This window comes from Nilaparvata lugens, chromosome 2 (genome assembly GCF_014356525.2).
Source record: "Nilaparvata lugens isolate BPH chromosome 2, ASM1435652v1, whole genome shotgun sequence".
NCBI classification, from domain to species: Eukaryota; Metazoa; Arthropoda; class Insecta; order Hemiptera; family Delphacidae; genus Nilaparvata; species Nilaparvata lugens.
Window position 1 is genome coordinate 58152813 of NC_052505.1, and position 21174 is coordinate 58173986.

Genomic DNA, 21174 nt, shown 5'->3' on the forward strand with positions numbered 1-21174 from the left:
TCAAATGTTATAAAGTGTCTACAATCAAGTCATCAATCAATCATGAGTTTTAAAATTCAAAGTCTTAAATTTTCATAATTTTCAATTCAGTGTGTCGCAACTATGTGTGTTTCATGTTTACTCAAGTGTTTTTTCCAAGTTACTTTTGACTCAGGTTTCAATGAATTTTAATCAAATTGCATCTCTCAAACATTCGTTCTGCAATTCTAACTCACTTTTTACAAATTTGAGTTGTGCTCCAAGTTCTTCACATAAGATTGTCTCGCTATTGCATCACGTTGCACTGTGACTTACTGCGTTGTAGCTGTTAATCACTAGTAGCCATATTGTTGCCGCTTTTCTTCCCTTGGTACGACTTCATCATTTTGGATCCTTGCTCAACTCCATGTTTCTCTTGATTCGTGAGAACATTTGCTCTCCGGTAATCCTTCCTCTGCTGCAGCTTCCCATCGACATGTCCTGGCCTGGACATGTCCTATCTCTTGGAACTTTGAAGCTGCTAAACTTACATTGAGCTAAGTATTCTGTATTTAATTTACCTTATTTTTTACATATACGTATTATCTACTGTTTTTGATTTTCAAAATAGTTAACCTAAAAATCAGATTTTATTGACCATTTATTCATTAGGCCATCTCCATTGTCATTTTGATATTTAGCAACCTTTTTCACATTGCCATTCACTGGCTCAAACCTGAATTATCATGTATTTTGTACACCAAATTTTTGTGAATCTTTTCAATTATCTTTCATTCTAGTCAAAGTTATTACAATTTGACTTTTGATTACAATTATCAGCTTCAATTATTGTGATTCTTAGTTCCCTTGTTTGGTTTTGTAAGAATTTTTATCATGAATGTTAACGTTGGCAATTCCAAGCCTTTTTTACAAACTCTAATTAATCAATTCAATTTTAACAGCCTCAATCAATTTGTTCTTAAGTCTATTCTCCAAACTGGACTCACAAGAATATTTGTAACATTACATATTATCTTTAGTATCTCAGTATTCAAATATTACATCTAATTTTGAAGATTAATTCATGTTTTACAATCAATTAAATTTGATTCAATTATACTTTCATTAACTGCACTATAAGTCATAACTGCATTATAAGTCACTTTCAAGATTGTATTATCAGTATTGTATTTCTTGTTAAAATTGCATTCCAGTAACATCACTTATATCAATTTTTATTGGAAGGTTTTCACACTCTATCTTTTCAATATTTTCCAATACTATAATTTTCATCTATTTTATTTGAAATTTTACTTACTTGTAACTACAACTCATAAGTATTAAGAAACTTTAGCATCACATTGATTGATGATTGCTCACATGTAAAAAAACATCACATTTTAAAGTGTAGTTATTAATTTTTTGAAATTTAATCAATTGAATTATTATTGTCATTCATTCTTGACTCAATATATGTCAACTTGCACTTCTAGAACTTTTGTATGTTCAAGTTTTATCTCGCATCAATCTTTGATTTATCAAAATATAATCTTGTATGATGATAAACCTATTGTTCTCATTTGGCATTGACCTTTCCTAGTATTCATACATTAATTAATTTTCCCTAAGCTAACTAGCTACCAGTAACTTTAATGATCGTTTTGCATTCAATTTCTGATCAATTTTGAATGTACAACAATAATTTGAAACTTTATGTATGATTGAGTTAGATTCAGAAATAACACTCTTAGTTGTTCCATTAATTTATTACCAAAGTCCACTGCTCTTTTCATCCAGATCATTCAGTGACCTTACCGTACGTAAATATAACAAGGTAAAGTTATAAAGCCTCCTCCCCAAATTGTCAGCCCCATCATCACTTATCACTATTAATTTTTTGAATAATCTTCATTTTTAGTAGAAAATTAAAGATTGATGGTATGGGTGGGGATGAAGCCCTGCCAGCCACTAGTAGTCGGTGCCTATGATCATTGTAATTTCTCGCTATTCACTACATCTGTATCAGCAATAAAATGAGCTGTATACTGCATTCCATAAGTCCAGACGATCTACAATGTAAACACACATGCGCGTGTGAGAGTCAGATTCTCGGAAGGCTTAATGCTGACACGTTCTAGCTAAAATCACTTTGCTCTCATTCATCACTTTATACTTGAGAAAGTAAAATTCAAAAGAATTTCATACAGTTAAACTTTTAAAATTCGTATTATTCTTCTCGCTCACCTGAGTGAATGAAATATATTGGTAGATGTAGAATGAATATTGAAGAAAACGTTTTGATGATGAAGCAATTCTTTGAATATAATTATTATTCATGATGTCCTTAGAATGAGGAGGAGAAAGGAATCAGTAAATAGAGAAGGAGGACGAATAGTAAATAGATACATGGAAAATGTGAATTGGATGGGGATAGAAAAATTGATAAAAGATAGTACATATTAAGCCTGGTATACTAAAAGAGGTAGGCTAATGAAATAAAGCATGGAAATAATACAGAAGGATACCAAGCTAGCTGTTCGTGAGAAGAAAAAAAGGTGGAAGAGGAGAACAAGAGAAGAAGGCAGGAAACAGAAGAAGAGACATGAGGAGGAAAGGAGATGACACCGAAAAACCGAAGGGAGAAGAACAAGAAATGAGGAAACAAGAATCAGATTGATTGATTGATTGATTGATTTATTTGTTACATGCTAGGTCTTGAAAAACCTATTGCATTTATACATTACAATAATTATACAATGCGAAATTGAAAGATAATAATAAATTAAAAGTATTATTCCAAATATATACAGAAGAAGAAAAATAATGAGTAAACTCAGTTAAAGGTAATTGAAAAATATAAAAGTAAGACAAAAAAAGTATAACCTCATTGCAATTGAAAAATATTACTATATGATGAAGAAGGAAGAACATTATTGTAACTAATTAATGAACAATAATGATTATTAAAGAAAAAGTGAAAGGAAGTTATAATGAAAGAAGAAACAGATGATGAAGGAGAGTACTAGAATTTACAAAGATAATTATTATATAAGATTGATAAGATCTCATGATCAAACTATTATTGGTATATATATATATATATATATATATATATATATATATATATATATATATATATATATATAAATATATATTATTGGTATATATTAAAAATGAACTACAAATAGAGCACAATTACTTTTCAGAGGCGTTGAAAGTTCGGATCACAGAACTGCAATTCAGTGGACCTCACAAGGCCAATGACTTCACATTCGTCCTTGAAGAAAGGTGCGAATGAGTAAGTAATAAATTGAATTTGGGACTAGATTGTTGCTAAACTTATTCATTATTTAATAGATGAATAAACAGTCTTCTTTCAAACAAGGAGAGAGATGTTGATTAAACAATTTGCTGGGGCAACTCATTCCATAACCTAGAGGCCGTCACAATGAAAGAGTTGTTGAAAATGGCAGTGCGGTGCAGCGGAATCTGTAACGTAAAACGATGAGCCCGTGTATGGCGACCAGGATTAATTTCATCCAATAACCTGAAGGAGTCTGCCAAATAGGATGGACCCTCTCTCATAAGTATAATTTTGTAGGTCAAACAGAGTAGGAAGAATTTCCTTCTCTCCTTCAACTTGAGTCATCCAAGATCATTGAATGATGGAGTTACATGTGCATCCCTTATCGCATTGAAGATATAACAAACTGCATAGTTGTAAGACCGCTGCAGGCACAGATCCAATTCGCCGGTGAGATCATTGTAGACAATGCAGCAATATAATAGGAATGGTACCACCAATGCATTCACCAGAGTCACTCTCACTGATTTCGGGAGAAATCTCTTAATCCTTTTCAATTGGTGCATGCCACCAAACACCTTGTTGCAAACATGAGCAGTCTGCTCACGCCAACTCAACGATGAATCAATTGATATTCCTAGAATCCTCACACAATCTGAAAAAGGGACAATATTATCTTTAATGACAACCCTTGAGCCTTCCAGATCTAATTGATTCATCAGTCTTGGGTAACCGATGACAATACTTTTTGTCTTAGTAGGATTTAATGTCAACCCATGTGCATCAGACCATGCCACAAGCTCAGAGATGTTTTAATTGGCATTTTCCACAGATAAATGGAAGTGATCAATAGGAAAATGCAAGTACATTATCAAATCATCAGCAAACATATGATATGGTGAGAAGGAGAAGACCATGGGTACATTGTTGATAAAAACAGAGAAAAGGAGAGGTCCCAAGACTGATCCTTGAGGTACACCTCGGGTTACTGGACACCAAGAGGACAAACCGTTTGAATTGCCCATTGAATTGCAGCTTGACAGCAACCATTGAGATAGGATGAAAACCAGTGGATGGCAGAATCAGAGAAATCACACTGATGTTTCAGCTTGTGCAGGAGTACAGCATGGTCGACATTATCAAATGCCTTGCTATAATCAAACTGAACAAGCAAAGTACCCTGCCTCCTATCCATAGCAGATCTGATATTATCAGTTATCTTAATGAGAGCTGTACTGGTACTATAGTGAGGGCGGAAACCTGGCTGGAACTTAGCAAAAAAATCAAAACTAGTATGCCGAAAATTTATTTTTTTGAAATTATAACTTTTCCAAGATAAAATTTCATTAGAGTGCTGGATTAACGTTGTGATTTTCTCACGGTATCAGAGTAGTTTTATGATGTCATTCCGCACATTACGTAATTAAACTCTGATATTTCCTCTATTGTTTTCAAACGTTTTCCTAGAGTACTTAGAATTGTTGTAAACGCAAAATCATCATAAAAAATCAGTTGAACGTCCATTCTGTTGCTGAGTCTTCTACTTTGATCGAGGGAATTTTCCTGTATTCTGTCTTTGTTAGTTGTATTCCTTTCTCGTTCTATTGAGGGAAATTATTGTTGTCCCCACTACGTCCTTTGTAATTTGGTAATTTTCTTTTGGCTACATTGCCAGCCCTGATACCTATTTTTGATCCTGATTTGGTCGACTTGGAGACCTGAACGAGAGACCGCTTTAATATTCCGTAGAGTACAGACATGTTTTCTGAGCTTAATTATTTATTGGCCTGATTGAATAATGTCTTTTCCAGACAGTTTTTTGTTCTCTCCTGGAGACTAAAATTATAATATTGGAAATCATTTATCCCATCAGTTTTGAAATCGCTAATCCTATTAATGGCATAGTTAATTTCCATTCAGAGTGGTTGACTGCTGCACTTTATTATTATTGTAGGCTATGGATTAGTGACAGTCGAAAACCAATTTAAGGGTTTTTTTTGTGTGTGTGTATTCTTGAATACTCATTCGAGGATCGTGCTGTAAATATGCCTTGCTGTCAAACGAGGGCTTACGAATTCGCCGACCGAGATGGCCGGTGATATCGGACATCTGACCTTGCCATGCGGGGCTGAAAGACGATCTTCGATCTGACGCCACTAGCCCGATGCCTGGAGGCCATCACCCTTCATGCTCATCCATCACCTTTTGGACACCGGACTCGAGGACGACAGATCTTAGATAAGTACTTGATACCCCCACTACAATATCAGATGTGCCCCGTAAATTTGGTCTCTTAAAGACGTATTATATTTGGTCTCTTAAAGACGTATTATATTTGGTCTCTTAAAGACATGTGTATTCGGTCTCTTAAAGACAGATTGATTATTATATTATCCATGTAAAGATGTATTTTGTAATATTCTCTATAATATTCTCATTATTATAAGAGCAGTCAGTCAACCGCATATCTATGTTTTTAATTCCAAGACCCTCAAACCACAAGAATTAGGATCACATTATTGATCAGATAAAAATCCGCAGATCTCAGGGTCTAGCACAATTTCAACAACTAAGCCGTCTCCGACAAAATCATTTGTCACCAGGAGATCGGCTTACTAGACAAGTGATTGACAACTTGTCCATGGACTATCTGTTCAAGAGCTTTGGAGATCGAACATGATACCTCTGAAATCAGAAGGAATAGTTGGATTTTTTACTTTAGGGATAGGGATGACTAGGGATCGCTTCCACAAGTCAGGATATACACTGGACTGCAACGAGAAATTGAATACATGTGCTAATGAAGGTAATATGATTGGAAGCAGCTTCTTGTAGAAGGAAATAGGAATATTGTCAACTCCCTTAGAGGGTTTAGAAATAGATAGTATAGTACTTGCAATCTCAGATGGGTAAACATAGGAGAAGTAGAAGGACTCGTCAGGAACTACATGTTGGAACTGGTTTATGAATTGATCTTGTGTTATATCTATGTCATCATTTGAAGCAAGATGTTGCGCAGATAGAAAATGATTGTAAAGCTCATCAGGGGAAGAGCTCAATACAAGCTTCTGCTGTTTATCATGACAACCTCCAAGCCTTCGAACGTTATTCCACAGAGAAACAACCAATTTACTTCTATTGAACTGTTCGTGGTAGTAGTGCAACTTGGCATTACGACTCAATGACTTGACCCTATTACGCAAAGCTTTGAAAGAATTAAAATCGGCCTCGCTACTGGATCTTTTGAACTTCCTCCTGGCTCTATCTCGTTCCTTTCGAGCATTAAGAATTTCAGCATTGATCCATGGCACAGATTTCTGACGCGGCCGAGCTGTGCAAACAGGTGCATGCTTGTCAAAAATATCTAAGATCAACTGGTTGAAGACAGCAATCTTATCATCAACATCATAAATCTCACCGATACAATGCCAAGGTAGGTTGATTGCATCATCAAGAGCCCTATCCACATTGAAATTTTTAAAGCTTCTATAGGTGAATGCATTATCATCAGAAGACTTTTTCTTGAAGTTGTAAATGAAAAAAATAAGGCCGTGGTGTGAAAAACAAGGAGCTGGAACCTGATCATAATGAGTAACAAGATCAATATCACTCACAATGGCAAGGTCAGGAGCGTGTGCGAATTGGGCAAATGATAAGTTGGGAGTGCATCATTAACAAAATGAAAACTCATTGATCCAACCATAGTGACAAGCTGCACTTTCTCGAAATTATTTTTAAGCAGATCGGAATTAAAGTCGCCAATAATAATAATATGTTGATAAATATCTTTATGATTCAAAAGCGCATTTTCAAGTAGAGACAATCGACCCGCATTGGGAGGACGGTACACTACACAAATGAGGAGCATAACATTATCAACAGTAATCTCAATGAGTAAGAACTCAGGAGATTTAGAATAAGGTTGTGGCGATGATTCTAGTAGTCTAGCACTCAGGAGATTTAGAATAAGGTTGTGGCGATGATTCTAGTAGTCTAGCGGAGAGGGACGAACGAACATAAGCAGCCACTCCACCTCTGGCCTTCCCAATCCTATCATTACGGAGGATTAATGAGTAATCGTCCAGCTTGAATATGCCATCCGGCAATGATGGCTTCAGCCAAGACTCACTTACACCAATCACATCAAAACTAAGAGCCGAGAAAATCTCTCTAAAGTCATCAAAATGTCCCGGTAAGGACTCCTCGTTAATATGACATATCTTCAAGGATGCTTGGTGTTCATTTAGTCTATCTCTTATATCATCAACATCCATGACCAAGCAATACAGTTAAAAATAGAAAAACATGCAGTTCTTATTAGTTTTATACATTTAATTGGGAGTAGATTTAACAACTGAACCTAATCACCAAATAACTGAAGAGTTAACAACTGTAACTTTTCTTCAGAAAAGAAGAATTATCAATAATGAACAGGTAATATTCAAGCAATCCTCAAGTTAGTAATGTTTCAGTAATCTTTCAGTAATATTTGAAAAACACGACAAGAAACTAGCACCTGAATTTTCACTCTATATAAAAAATAAACAATAATTTGCTATGAGAAATATGTATGAAGAGTATAGTTAGATACAGAAGAAGAAAGGATTAGTTATTAATGAGAAATAATGATTATATGAATAAGAAGAGCAATGAGAGTAATAAGTAGATCACCAGTAGATAATATGCTGGCTCACAAGGCATAAGACCTGCCTGTTAGGAAGTGGAGCAACTCCGTCAACAAATTGAATATCGCATACAGATACAATACATACTGTTAAACACGATATATGAAATCTTAAACAACTGAAGTGGGGAAATACGTGGGTATCATGAGACGTTATTGGGAGTAGCAAGAATTAAACAGCTTTCCTGAGATTTATGTATGGATCAATAAATCCGTATATTCAGCTTCAATAGAAGAAGTAGCATAATATGCTACTATTATTATAATACAGCGATACTGCTACTAATATTATATTATAATCGAGCGATGTTGACAACAAATGAATAATTGATACAAGATATAAGTTGATGATGGTAATTATTACAGCAGCAATAAAATGAATAAATGAAAAAAGAATGATAAGTGAAGATATTAAGAAACACAAAGTAATATCCCACTTGAAATATTGAATAAAAAATTGGTCACTATAAGAAAGAAACAAAAATGTTGCTTGAAATAGGGTGAATATTATTCAACAGCATAGAGATTGTTAATGACATGGGGTCAATGACTTAGAAAAGAATGAATTGATTAATATCATAAATGTAGGAAAATTGAAAATAAGTTAAATACTTAGACAAAACTTAATAGAAAATAAAAATATAAGACTAGTAACACTAGACACTAGTAACAGTTTATTAGCATTGATATGATATGATAATGAATAATTAAATCACTCACAGACTAGTTGAAAGAATCCTCGCACTATCAAGAGTGAGTGAAAGTAATCTTAGTCTATGTGATCACATGATTATAACCTCAAGGAAGGCGGACATAACGATTGTCACACCTTATCAATAGACGTAGTCCATCGCCGATTGCCGTGAGCATCAACCCAGCATACCCTGCCGTCATCAGTCCATACGTTGCGTGGGCCGTGCTTATCGATAGCTGCACGATACACCTGCATTCTGTTCCGCGTCAGGTCCTCTCGCACTGCTACGGCGGTTCCCTTCAACTTTTTCTTTTGAGAAAAGACTCTGCGACGTACTCTATAACTGACGAACTTCACCAACAAGGCCCTGGGGTTTGAAGCGTCCTTAGAGGGGGGGGGGGGGTTTGTACGTCTCGGACCAACACGGTGAGAACGATCAATGTCGTTCAGTGAGATGTCAACACCAAGTCTTTCCTTACACATATTGATCACTAGAGAGTCCGTGACTTCATTATTCAATTCCGGAACACCATATATACGCAAATTATTACGCCTTTGATACTGTTCCATATCATCCAACCGAGTAGCTATAAACACATCTTTTTTATTGAGCTTTCTTTCTGATTCGAAGATTTTATTCTGTAACTGCCCAATTTGTTCGATTGCAGCGTTAAGTGATGCTGACAATCCTTCAAACACACGTGATGAAATTCTCTCTAACAAGCTGTCAACAAAGCTATCTTCGTTAGAAAAGATATTGATAATCAGAAGAAGAAGGATGATGAGAAAATGAGAAGAGATGGAAGAAGAAAAAGAAAGAAGGTAGAGTGGACTTCTCTGAACAAAAATTGTGAGGATTATGTAATAGGATACAACATAATAAGTTCAGATGAACACTCTCAATTTGTAATCTTCCAAATGTACTAACAATCAGAAAATTTGAATTGATAATCAGTCTGTCTTATTCGGTATCAATGGAGTAAATAAGAAAGTAGTAATAGCCCGCCAACTTGCTTTCACAGTCGACGAATCATGTACCTTGGCGCAAAAAGTTTGGCCAATTGCGAAGAGTGCCAGAAATGCTAGTCAAAGTGGAAAATTTGAATCGATCTATCGGTGCGCCAGTTTTTGAGCTGTAGATCGTGAAATTACCTACGATTTTTTTCCAATAAAATCTCACTACACTATCGATAAAATGAAATATTGAATGATTTAGCTAAGAACTGAATAAAATATATACGAATTATATACTAAAATAAATATATATACATAAATAAATCTATACTTATAAAATTCTTATCTCACTGACTCACTGATCACGATTTCTGGAAAACTACAGAATGGATTGCAACAAAACTTGGAATATAGCTTCCTCATACGTCCTAGGTGCTCACTAAGAAATCTTTTGGCGATATTACAACTCTAAGGGTTCTTCTTCTCCCAATCTCTTAATATTATAATTGAAATGTCCATATCATATGTTACTATAGAACTATAATCTAGAGAGAGTACCTCTTCAAAACAGTTGTTGACTACTGGCAACTAAATTAATAATTTTGTAAGGTTGGCATTGAGTTGAGATGACTTCATCAGGTTGGCACCAAGTTGAAGAACTAATTAAGATTCATTTATCGAGAACAAATTGATTGGGCACTGCTGCTTCAATCGGTGCTATACCTTGAAGTATAGATAATTTTTATTTTTCATGTAACAAACTTCTATGACTGGAGTTGTTTCAATCAATTCATCCTAATCCTATCAAGACTAATTTTGTTTGTATATCCAACATCGCGAAAACTGCTTTAATGGTTTCGATTAAATTTTAATAATTCAGTATTATCACATATTATATATGGAGGGTGTAACAAAATGTTACATGCACAACTAATATCTAGTAATTTATCTTGTTTTTCAGGAATTATTTCCAACAAACAACTACCTCACTCTAATTTTATTATAAGTTAGAATGAGACAGAGCTTGTTTGTCAGTTTTAAAGATATTCATTATTTACTTGCATTTTCTGTTTGATAGTAGCCTTTGTGCGTTCTCCTTTTTCTGTCCTTGTCCTTTATAATGAATTTTCAATAGCATTCCTCTTTCACTTTCTCCCTTCATCTTCGATTCTATTCTCGCAGAATATTGTCAGTTACGTAGGCCTTCTGACCAAGATTATCGTGCCTCTGCTTTGCTCATTTATTCTGTTCTGAATCATGGTACGATACAGACGTATTCGGTGGATTTAGTTTTTTTTTGGGGGAGAATTTTTTCCTATTTCTTTAAAAATGTAAAAAGTAAATATCTTAATTAATTACTAAATGAAAATGGTAGTCAGTCTGTGAAAGTTTCCTCCTTTTTTAGTTTTCTTCATATGTTAAAATACCACAGTCATTAGTAAAACAGAAATGTAAAATCTTCAAATTTGCGACCAAATCCGCTTTAAAAAGGTAATTAGATTTATTGTATTTCTTTATATTGTTTAAATTATATTTTTTGTATCATATTTGAGTATATAATGTTAGAATTTTTCAAATTATAATGGGACGATTTAAGTTACTCAAGTTTCTATCAACATAAATTATAATTCAAATTATTAAATCCTAATTTGTTGGAATCTAATGTTTTTGGTAATATTCTAATTATTTCTTTTGAACTTGCAATGATGGATTTTAGTTCTGAATAATGTAATTTTCATTAATCTTATTTTATGACTTATGTTTTAAATTGTTACTATCGAATCCTTTTTTGAGTTTTCTGTCCATCAGCGAACAGGATAATTAGTAATATTATGAGTAAACTAAGTTGGTTTATATTGTTTTATCCTAACAGCGGTCCCAGCTTTACCACTACCAGAATTTCAACTACAGGCCATCCAGACTTCAACTTTAGATCAACTGCCTTCCTGGTTCCTATAGCTTCAAATTCACATGAGAGCTCCGTTTCAATTCGTCTACAATTCGCCACCTGGATTACGAGCAAATTACAAAAAGGATTAGTAATCCAGCAGATCCAGCCCAAAATCAGAAGAAGATGGGGATTTCTGGGGGAAGTTAATTTGTGCGCGAAATGAAATAATACGTGAAAATTATATGAGTGTGAAAAGTTTCAAATAAATACATCGATAATCTAAAATAAATACAAGTGTTTAGGGCCCCTCACTTCTGCGATATGTACATACAGGTATTTGTAGAATTTAATATTAAATTAATTTCTAAAGTTTATTAATTTTGTAAAATCTTTAAACCGTTATTAATATTTTAAAGTTGGAATTCTGGGGAATATTCTTCTCAAATAGTTTTTGTATTGCTCTTTAATATGTTTTCTGTTTTTTTGTAAATTACACAACTGACTACCACTACAGTTTTTAAATTTTAAATTATACAGTTTAAATTCTGTATATGGATCAATCTCAGTTAACCTGACTTCTGTAATTTCCACATTTAAAGGTAATTAACTTATTTATATCTTAATATCCCATCTTGTGGCCTTTTTTAAATGATGCATAGAGAGAAAATACATAATTGAAAATTGTTCTTTGGTTTGTTACAGGCCTCTATCAGTTGGAGTGAATTGAGAATCGAATTTGGTGACACAAGGTGAAGATTCAACACTGAATTCATTTAGGTAGGTCAGTTATTTTGTTGATAATAATGTTTTTATTCGTATTCTTATCATATTTCCTTTCAAATTCGACAATATTGCATGTAGAAATTTTGTGGCTTTCCTGTATCTTCTGGCGTTTCTGCTTGTCGACATTGATGTAGGCCATTAGGTTATCTTCTATCGATTGGTGAGGCTGCCCTATTGATAATTTATCCTTCATGAATTTAAAGCCCCGGTATCTGGTGTACTTTCTCAAACACTTAATTGATCTGGTTCCTCTTCCTTTCTTGTTATCTCTGTTTATTCCATTGAGCTTTATTTCACTTTCATTGAGTTTTAGTATTTTCATTTTAGCGGCATTATTCACAATCCTAACTACACCAACAAACAATTTTATAATATAGAGCTTCCAATTATCTTCATCCGGTACTTTCCACTTAGATTCATTATTAATCCTTATAATCATAATGATAAATAATTCAACAATATAGGACTTCCAATCAACAATAATAAATTTTTTCAACAATAACATTACAATCTTTTCCATCATATTCACATGATAGTCTTTAATTAAGAGCAATGTTATAATTCGGAAAAAGGGCTGAAACAGGCACTTCGTTCTAGCCTGTTTCGGACGCTATTTCCCAACCGATAATCATGAAAATGGTACCAAATTGTTCAGAAAGATTTGGACATCTGACGCCGTACCGCCAAATTCCAATTTTCCAACTATAAAATGACTTTAAAATTCGATGAACTTGGAGAAAATTTGGCAAAGTTTGACGTTCAATAGGGAAAAATTGATAAGTGATATCAAAATTTGGCGGTACGGCACCAGATGTCCAAATCTTTCTGAACAATTTGGTACCATTTTCATGATTATTGGTTGGAAAATAGCGTCCGAAACACCCTAGAACGAAGTACCTGCAAAGAACTCTCCATCGAGAAAGCTTCAATTCCCTACTAGCCTTTTGAAAAAGTGTGGTCGAACTCACTAACACAGTCTCAACTGCTATGATTGTGAGTACACACACTCACACCGGAGAACTGGAAAACTGGTTTTCGGTTGTCAAAACAATTGATTGTTTTTGTTCAATGAGATATTGCCAGTCTTCTTGTCTGCGCTATTGTGTTTTTTGTTGTATACTATATTCATTTAATATGCTCTATTATTCTATATGCTTATACAGTAGTATGACATCCATATTATTATTTATTCCCATTTCATTTCAATATCACATGAAATCTGTACTATATTCTATTTGAACAGCTATTTTGGAGACATGGTTCATTCTTCTCTCATCGAATTCTTTATTATCCATGTTGGGCCATGCATGGCAATTCAAATTCAACCCAAGAACTTTACATGATACTACCTAGGAAAAATTTAAATTTGGAGAGATCAAGTTTTACATGTTTTTTTCTTATACTGTAATTAGAAAACAACCAATCATTCCTAAATTCTCGAGAAAAAGTAAGTTATTGGATAATATGAATGAATAATAGTTCATGCTTCAACGAAAATTTCTGCAATAAAAAAATACTTTTAGTATACTGCAAGATTTCCAAGATAAGCCAATTCTCTGTTCACTTTTTTTCATTTACATTTACTTTCTTTGAAGTGGTAATAGGGTACAAGTATTCAATTGGAAGAAAGGTGAAATGCAAAAACTAATGTACAGTATGACACTGTACATTGTCATTGTCCAGGAGTGGTAACGTTGTGGGGGGGGGGGGAGATTGCGCAGACTGCGTCCTTGTCATTGTAGTGAGAGGGGTTTCCAATAGGGTCAATATTGTAACGACTGACAATCTTCTTGTTTGGAATGTTTTCTGAATCGTGCAGAATTACAAATACTCTGCTTCTGAATAAAATTATGCTTATATTTATCATAACTTTTTTTGGGTTTAGGCGCCTGCTGGCGCCTGCACGGTGGATTCTATCAAATTCATAATTGACCAGAAATGAATTCGATTGTTTATAAAATAGAAAAATAGACAGTTATCAACTGTCCATTGTTCAGTTGTTTACAGGCCGTTGTACATGGTGATCTGCACTTGTTTTGGTGAGTCAGGAATTAGGTACTTCTTGTAATATTTGCTACCATATATTAGCCCAGTTCTGAATCGTGCTAATACAGTCACAAGTACTTTGCTTCTGAATAAAACTATGCTTATGAATCATTGTAGCGTTATAATATTTAGCGTTGTTGTATGATTTGAATTTTTGTGCCCTGTTAATTATTTATTTATTTATTAGATTACCACAAACAATATAATGATCGGGAAAGAAAAAACAGGTTATTGCTCAAAACTTTTTCAATTTCCCAATTCAGTTTCAAATTGTGCAAATATTATACATAGGTTATGTCCATTTCAATTTTCTACACCAAATCACAATCTGAGAGTATAGATTAGAATAAAACAAGGTGTAAGTGCACGTCCAGTGCCAACATACCTATTATCAAATTTTTGGTTGGATCGATTTAGTATATGTTATTTTGAGCACAAAATTACAAGAATAAAACGGCGCTCACTATTGTTTTTCAAATAAACTAAGTTCAAAGAAGCACAATTTTACATGCATTCAATCTATGAGTAGCAGCCATTTTGATTATTGAAATCATCAATTTATGATATTCCTAATCTGAGTTTTCCTAACCCAAAGCTTTTCCTAACCTAAGCTTTCCTAACATAAAGCTTTTCCTAACCTAAAGCTTTCCCTAACCTACAGCTTTTCCTAACCTTAGCTACTTATGGTTGCTACTTATAGGTTAAATGCATGTAAAGTTCTGCTACTTTGAACTTAGTTTATTTTCAAAACAATAGTGAGCGCCATTTAATTTTTGTGATTTTGTGCTCAAAATAACATACTAAATCGATCCCAACCAAAAATTTGATGACAGGTATGTTGGCACTGGACGTGCACTTCAGCCTAAAACAAACAATTTTAAATTTTGATAGATTGATAGTAAAACTTTTGTAAAAACATAAAAAAACGTTAAATTCACAAAATGCTAAATAAACGTCTACAGTTTCATCAATGCTGTAGGCAATATGAAAACGCATGCAGTTAATATGTCTTTCAATGAAGGTGTTGTTATTTACATAAAGGAATTATATTCTTCCAGTTTTATTTAATTAGAATTTCAAAGTTATTCGAGCCCTGATAGAATGACTGACTCACTGTACATAGGCCTATTTTGAATTCTTCTAGATTTCATTACGTCAAGTTTTAAGCAAGACCCTTGCAAAGCACGGGTTAGCTGCTAGTAACTAAATATGTTGTATCTCTTTAAATAGCTGAGATATAGGCCTTGCTCAAGCCTGATATAGCATTTTCTTCCAAACCCCAAGTTGACAATTATTGATAAGTACATATATCTCAACACTCTTCTACCGGTTTGTATTATAATGCAATTATCAAAAGATGACAAAATTTGATAAGTGTATGTACTGGTAGGCTATTATAAAATCTGAAAATCAATAACCTCTATTGAGTACTACAGAACCCATACAACTTTTCAAACAGTTCAAGTTTGTTTAACTTGATCAATACTTGTAAATAATATCAATTAATTGTTAAAAAATATATTCAAATTTCTAAATAATCGATTTTTAAGATATTTCCTATACTGTTACATTGTGATTTGAAACATTTGGCAGATGGCAAAACATGATATCTCTGACATCACTAGCAAAAATCTTCAATAGTTAATTAAAATAAATGTTTTATTCCTTGATATTTTATATTCAAATAGTCAATGATCAGCTGATTATATTAGTGTAAAATGGGTAAGAAAAAATAAGATAGATAATTTTTGCAGCTATGCCAAACTTTCAAATTGCTCTCCTGAAAAGTTTACAAATCATGACTTATCAGCTTGTGTCATCTACCCACAGAACTGTTTCGAAGAGGTACTCTCTCTAGATTATAGTACCACCCTTAGAGTTGAAATATCGCCAAAAGATTTCTTAGTGCGCCACTAAAGGGCCAACTGAACATACCTACCAAATTTGAACGTTTTTGGTCTGGTAGATTTTTAGTTCTGCAAGTGAGTGAGTGAGTGAGTGAGTAAGTCAGTCAGTGAGTGAGTGCAATTTCGCTTTTATATATATATAGATAGTGCACTCATATATTAATGAACTTGTATGTTGATTTAGAAGAATTAGTCAAATGAAGTGTTCTTTGATAACACTGTTGAAGCAATAGAATACAATCTATAGCCAGGCTACTCAAAAGCAGATCAGTCATGTTGGAACAGCCGCAGAATGAGTAGACAATGCTGTGTATAATAATAATAATAATAATAATAATAATAATAATATAATAATAATAATAATAATAATAATAATAATAATAATAATAATAATAATAATGGACTTTTCTAGGAAGAGAAGACTGATGTGAGAGTGAGTGCGAGTGTCAATTGTGATAGTGGTGCTACTGAAGTAATGAACTTCTTTCTCTAGAAAGAGAAGACTGATATGTGAGAGAGCGCATCGATTTAGAGAGAGTAGAGCTATGAAGACCGATGTTTGTTAGCCAGCATGCTTTTCCACTCCATTCCCCATCTCATCAGTTAAATTTACTTGGTACTACACTTTTTGAACAGCATTCCTAGAGATTCCTCTTAATATCACAGCCATGGTAATCCACACAATACTATAAATCAAAACACTTATCATATCTTCAATATTATAACCTATCATCCTATAATAGTCAGGTACTTCCACTTTGTTTATATTACTTCTTATTTCTTTTAATCTTCTTAAACACTTTCCATCCTTCATCAATCTCCCATGGTAATCCTCTTCATTATTGCCTATGCATAAATCCATCGTAGTTTTCCTAGCAGTTCTGGTTTTATTCCATTTATAAGGTCCATTCTTTCGGTCACAACGTTGAGTGGCTTCCTTAAAATGTATGTGCCGTGGATGCATGTCGTCGGTCCCCTGTCCTCCATCCTGGTGTCAGTCATCCAGTGTCCTCCTCGGCTGCTTTAAACGTGCATGTGGACTGTATGCACACGCGTGGTCCCTCCCTCATCGCTTCCACCTCCAGGCCTTGTGGTGCATGCTCCTTCGGTCCTGGATGCCGTCCTCTCGGTCCTCCATCTTGGTGTCCTTGGTCTGCCTCGGTGGGGTCGCGCGTGTGCAGGTCCTGTGCACAGATGCATGGTGGTGGTCCCTTCCTGGTGACTGCTGGTGTTCTCCGGCGGTGATGGATCTTCGGTGGGGAACAGGATACTTAATAGGGGTTGTTGTTCATGGGGTGCTTTATGTGCATGGTGGGCGGCGGTTTTGAGTGATGGGTTGTCTTGTATTGGTTTCTGTTCTTCTAATAATATTTCCGGTAAATCGTTCACAATCGTTCCGGTAATCGTATATGGGGCTGAGGTATCTTTATTTTCTTTATCTATTGTTTCTGTTGGTGGTATCGGGGGTATCATATAGGCATAATTGTTTAGATGTAGTCTTCTCTGTGTTTAGTGGTGGGTTATCTGGTGTTGGGTTCTGCGTTCTTTGTTGGTTTAATCTGGATGCATGTGCTAATGTATAGTTTGTTGTGGTGGCGGTTTATAATTTCTGTTGTAATTATTATGAGTATATCCTGTATTAGCATTCAAACAGTCATGGTCATCATAAGAATTCTTTTGATTTGCTTGTTGTGAATGATGATTTGTTGAACAATTCTGAAAATTTCCATTATTCCTGTTATTACTCTGATGCTGGTCATTGCAACGCTCAAAACGAGGTGTAGTTCAGGGGATGATGATATGGTAATGATTTGTAAACTTGCCTGGCATACTGATTAGCATTTGAACTATGTTGATTTCGAATATATGACTGATCTGACCGGTGATTTGGTATTGCCATCACAGATTGTATATTGTATAAATTATTTATCAGATGTTTGAAACCAGTTATTGGCTGTGTAGCCAATGCTGTTCTGACTCGGAAGGGGAAGTTTTTTCAAGATTATGTTGGCTAAAGCAGGATCGTTTATTGGCTCATCCAACTGAGCATTCTTCAATTTAAGTGTAGTAACAGAATTGATATATGTGTTGTCTGCCCTAGGATTATATTCACAAGCTATGATATTGGCTAGTGTATCCATTTGTCTATTTTTACTCCAATATTGTTCAGGAAAGCAGCGCTGAATTCGTCTAACCTCCTGAATTTGTGATGACAGGTCTGGAAAAACATCAGAGGTTCACCGCTCAACAAACTGATTAATCGGAGTCGCCACATATTCCAAGAGGTGGGTGTTAGGGATTGTACCAATTTTATTTGATCTATAAACTCTTCAGGTTGAAGGTAGCAGTCTGTAGTATCAAAACGGCCTAATCCATTGAAACAGTGCAAAAAATCAAACGTTGCTATGGGAATAGGCTTTACATTCTCGTGTGAAAATTGATGTACATGACTCTTGAGTTGTACTAACTTCTCTTGGGCCTGTTTCTAATGACCAGTAGCTTCTGTTTCATTATCTACTACTTCGGCATTTAATTTAGATAAAAATAATTGCTGTTCTCCAACGGCTGTCTCCAATGAATCAAATAGCACTTCGTTTTGACTGATATCAGTATTTAGATGAGTTATTTGTGTAGATATAATATTCTGTTGTTGATTTATGGGAATGGGTTGACTATTGTTCCTATTTACTGTGGATGTTAGGTCCTGTGTTTTAATTATTACTTGCTCTTGAATTTCTTTTTGACAATTGGCTTTAATGTTTGTTGCTATTTCTTGAATTTGCGAGATGTTTTGTACTGTTAGGTTATCTATTCTTCCATTTAAGTCACAGGTGTATCTATTTTTGCTTCTAAGCTGGTCATAATTATTTCCTGATTTTCATTTTGCAAATCTATCATTACCTTTAATTCCTCCCTATAACTTTCCACCTTGCTGTCAATAGCATCCAACTTATGTTCTACCGCTTGTATTGTGTCCGCAGTTTCCTGGCCCATCCTTACCGTTGTATCCTCCAATGACTCCTGCACTTCCTCCATTTCCGCCTTCATGTCCTTCTTTGCTCTGGCCATTGTATTCCCTAAACTATTGGAAAATGACTTGAGAATCCCCTCCAATATGATCCTTCTTCCTGCTTCTTGAGAGATTTCTAATGATTTATTACTGTTCTCAGGATTCATGGCGGTGATTGGAGATATCTGGGTGGTGGACTCCATTGCACCCCCCTCAGTGTCAACTACCGTTACTTCTGCCGTCGGCAGTGTGTCTGCTACATCACCTTGCACAGACAAAGAGAGACTCATTTTAAAAGGATAATGTGTCAAAAATTTAAAAAAGTGAATGTTTGGCTAACAAGGCCTTTATAGCACACAAGATAGGACTGTAAATGTTGAGTGTTGTCACAAAGTTTTCCTAATAAGGAGTACCTCAATCTCATATGACAGGTATTTATCAATTTTAATTTTATTTATTGCTTATTTATTGTAGCCTATAATATTCTTAAACTGGCTTATATTTAACTTTTTAATGACATGATAAAATTCATCAATTTAGGCCCATAAAAACTTTAAAATACAATTTCAACAATAATAATAAAAATTTATAAAAAATAATTTCTTCCTTGCTTAAAGCTATTGATTACCAAAAATAGTTTTTCATACTTGCTTGCATTCCCCAGTAAATTCTTACTGCCTATCATCCATTCACGACAAATCTCAGTATGTATTGACTTGTCTATAATTATTATCAGCAATATACAGTCTTGATTCACACTTAATAATGATTTCATGAGCTCTGTTCTCATCACCAGCCCCACACTCGGGTGCCATGTTTCTATGACGTTATTTTTGTCAATAATGGTTTGCCTTGCTTGGCTGCAGTCGGTAAAGCATGAGTACCTAAAAAATTATATAACTCTGGTTGTGGTTCTTAGAATATAAATTATACTAAATTCTTACTGGCTCACCCAGGAGCTCCCGCAATTCTCCGTCTTGCCAGTTACTGGTGTCGGCTGCTCCAATAGTTCACAATTTCTGTGATTGAATTGTAGAAATTTGCAAGTATAGATGCAAGAATTTGCGCTGCTACAACTTGAAGCTATAAATTTGAGACTCTTCTGGTTGTATTTTATGGTAGTGGATAATTTATATAAATCTCTGGAACGTATTATTTCCAAAGATTTGGCTATCAAGGCTGTATATTGCTGTCTAAACCAACTTATTCGGTGAAGAATATAGTCGGATGGTAATCTTCTTAATACTTCAATACTGGTAACTCGATAAATAAAAATGAGATTGGTCATGCATGGAAGTAGGGGAACAAATGAAGGATATACCATAAAAAATTTGATACGTATATTACACAAAAAATATCAACAAATAAATAAATATAGAAATATATAGAGCAACAAGCAAAAATAGTAAATATAAGAACGAATTATATATCAAAAAGAAAGTATCACAGATTAGCTCACTAGTTCTTTAGCACAAGACGTTACCATGTGCTTTTAAATCATTATTCATATGCATTTATTTCATGCAGCTCAGATATCGATGAAATGCAATTGGAGTGGGGGAACTGCAGCTGTGACGTAGGCTGTAGTACAAATTGTAGAACATGTGCTCAATCCTCATGTGCTCGATTCAATGCATAATATTCATGTGATTGCATAAAATGCATGTCTCCAATGCATAACATTATGTGAATGCAATGCTTCAAATTTATCGGGATCAGTTTATCGTTTTATTATGTTTTCGTTCTATTATCGGTGTATATATTATTATAATTATTATTATCAGTTGAATAGGCAATGTTTGCAGTGTGTTATTAGTTGATTATTATCTTGTTATGGATATTAGTTTGTAGTCTTTCTGCGTGCATCATAATGCCTATGACTGTAATACAAATCAAACTTTACCTTAATTGATATTTTATGTGAATAGTTAGTTTGACCACTT

General features: G+C 34.3%; 1 protein-coding gene across 1 annotated transcript in view; it reads right to left on the reverse strand.

Annotated features, from left to right (window-relative positions):
- The window catches only part of LOC111051244 (annexin B11), a 125668-nt gene that overhangs the window by 53859 nt on the left and 50635 nt on the right, over positions 1-21174 (reverse strand). The window contains exon 2 of the mRNA XM_039419948.1: positions 19222-19496. Within this exon, the coding sequence (XP_039275882.1) occupies positions 19222-19434 (213 nt within the window). The 5' untranslated portion in view covers positions 19435-19496. The remainder of the gene's footprint in view (positions 1-19221; positions 19497-21174) is intronic.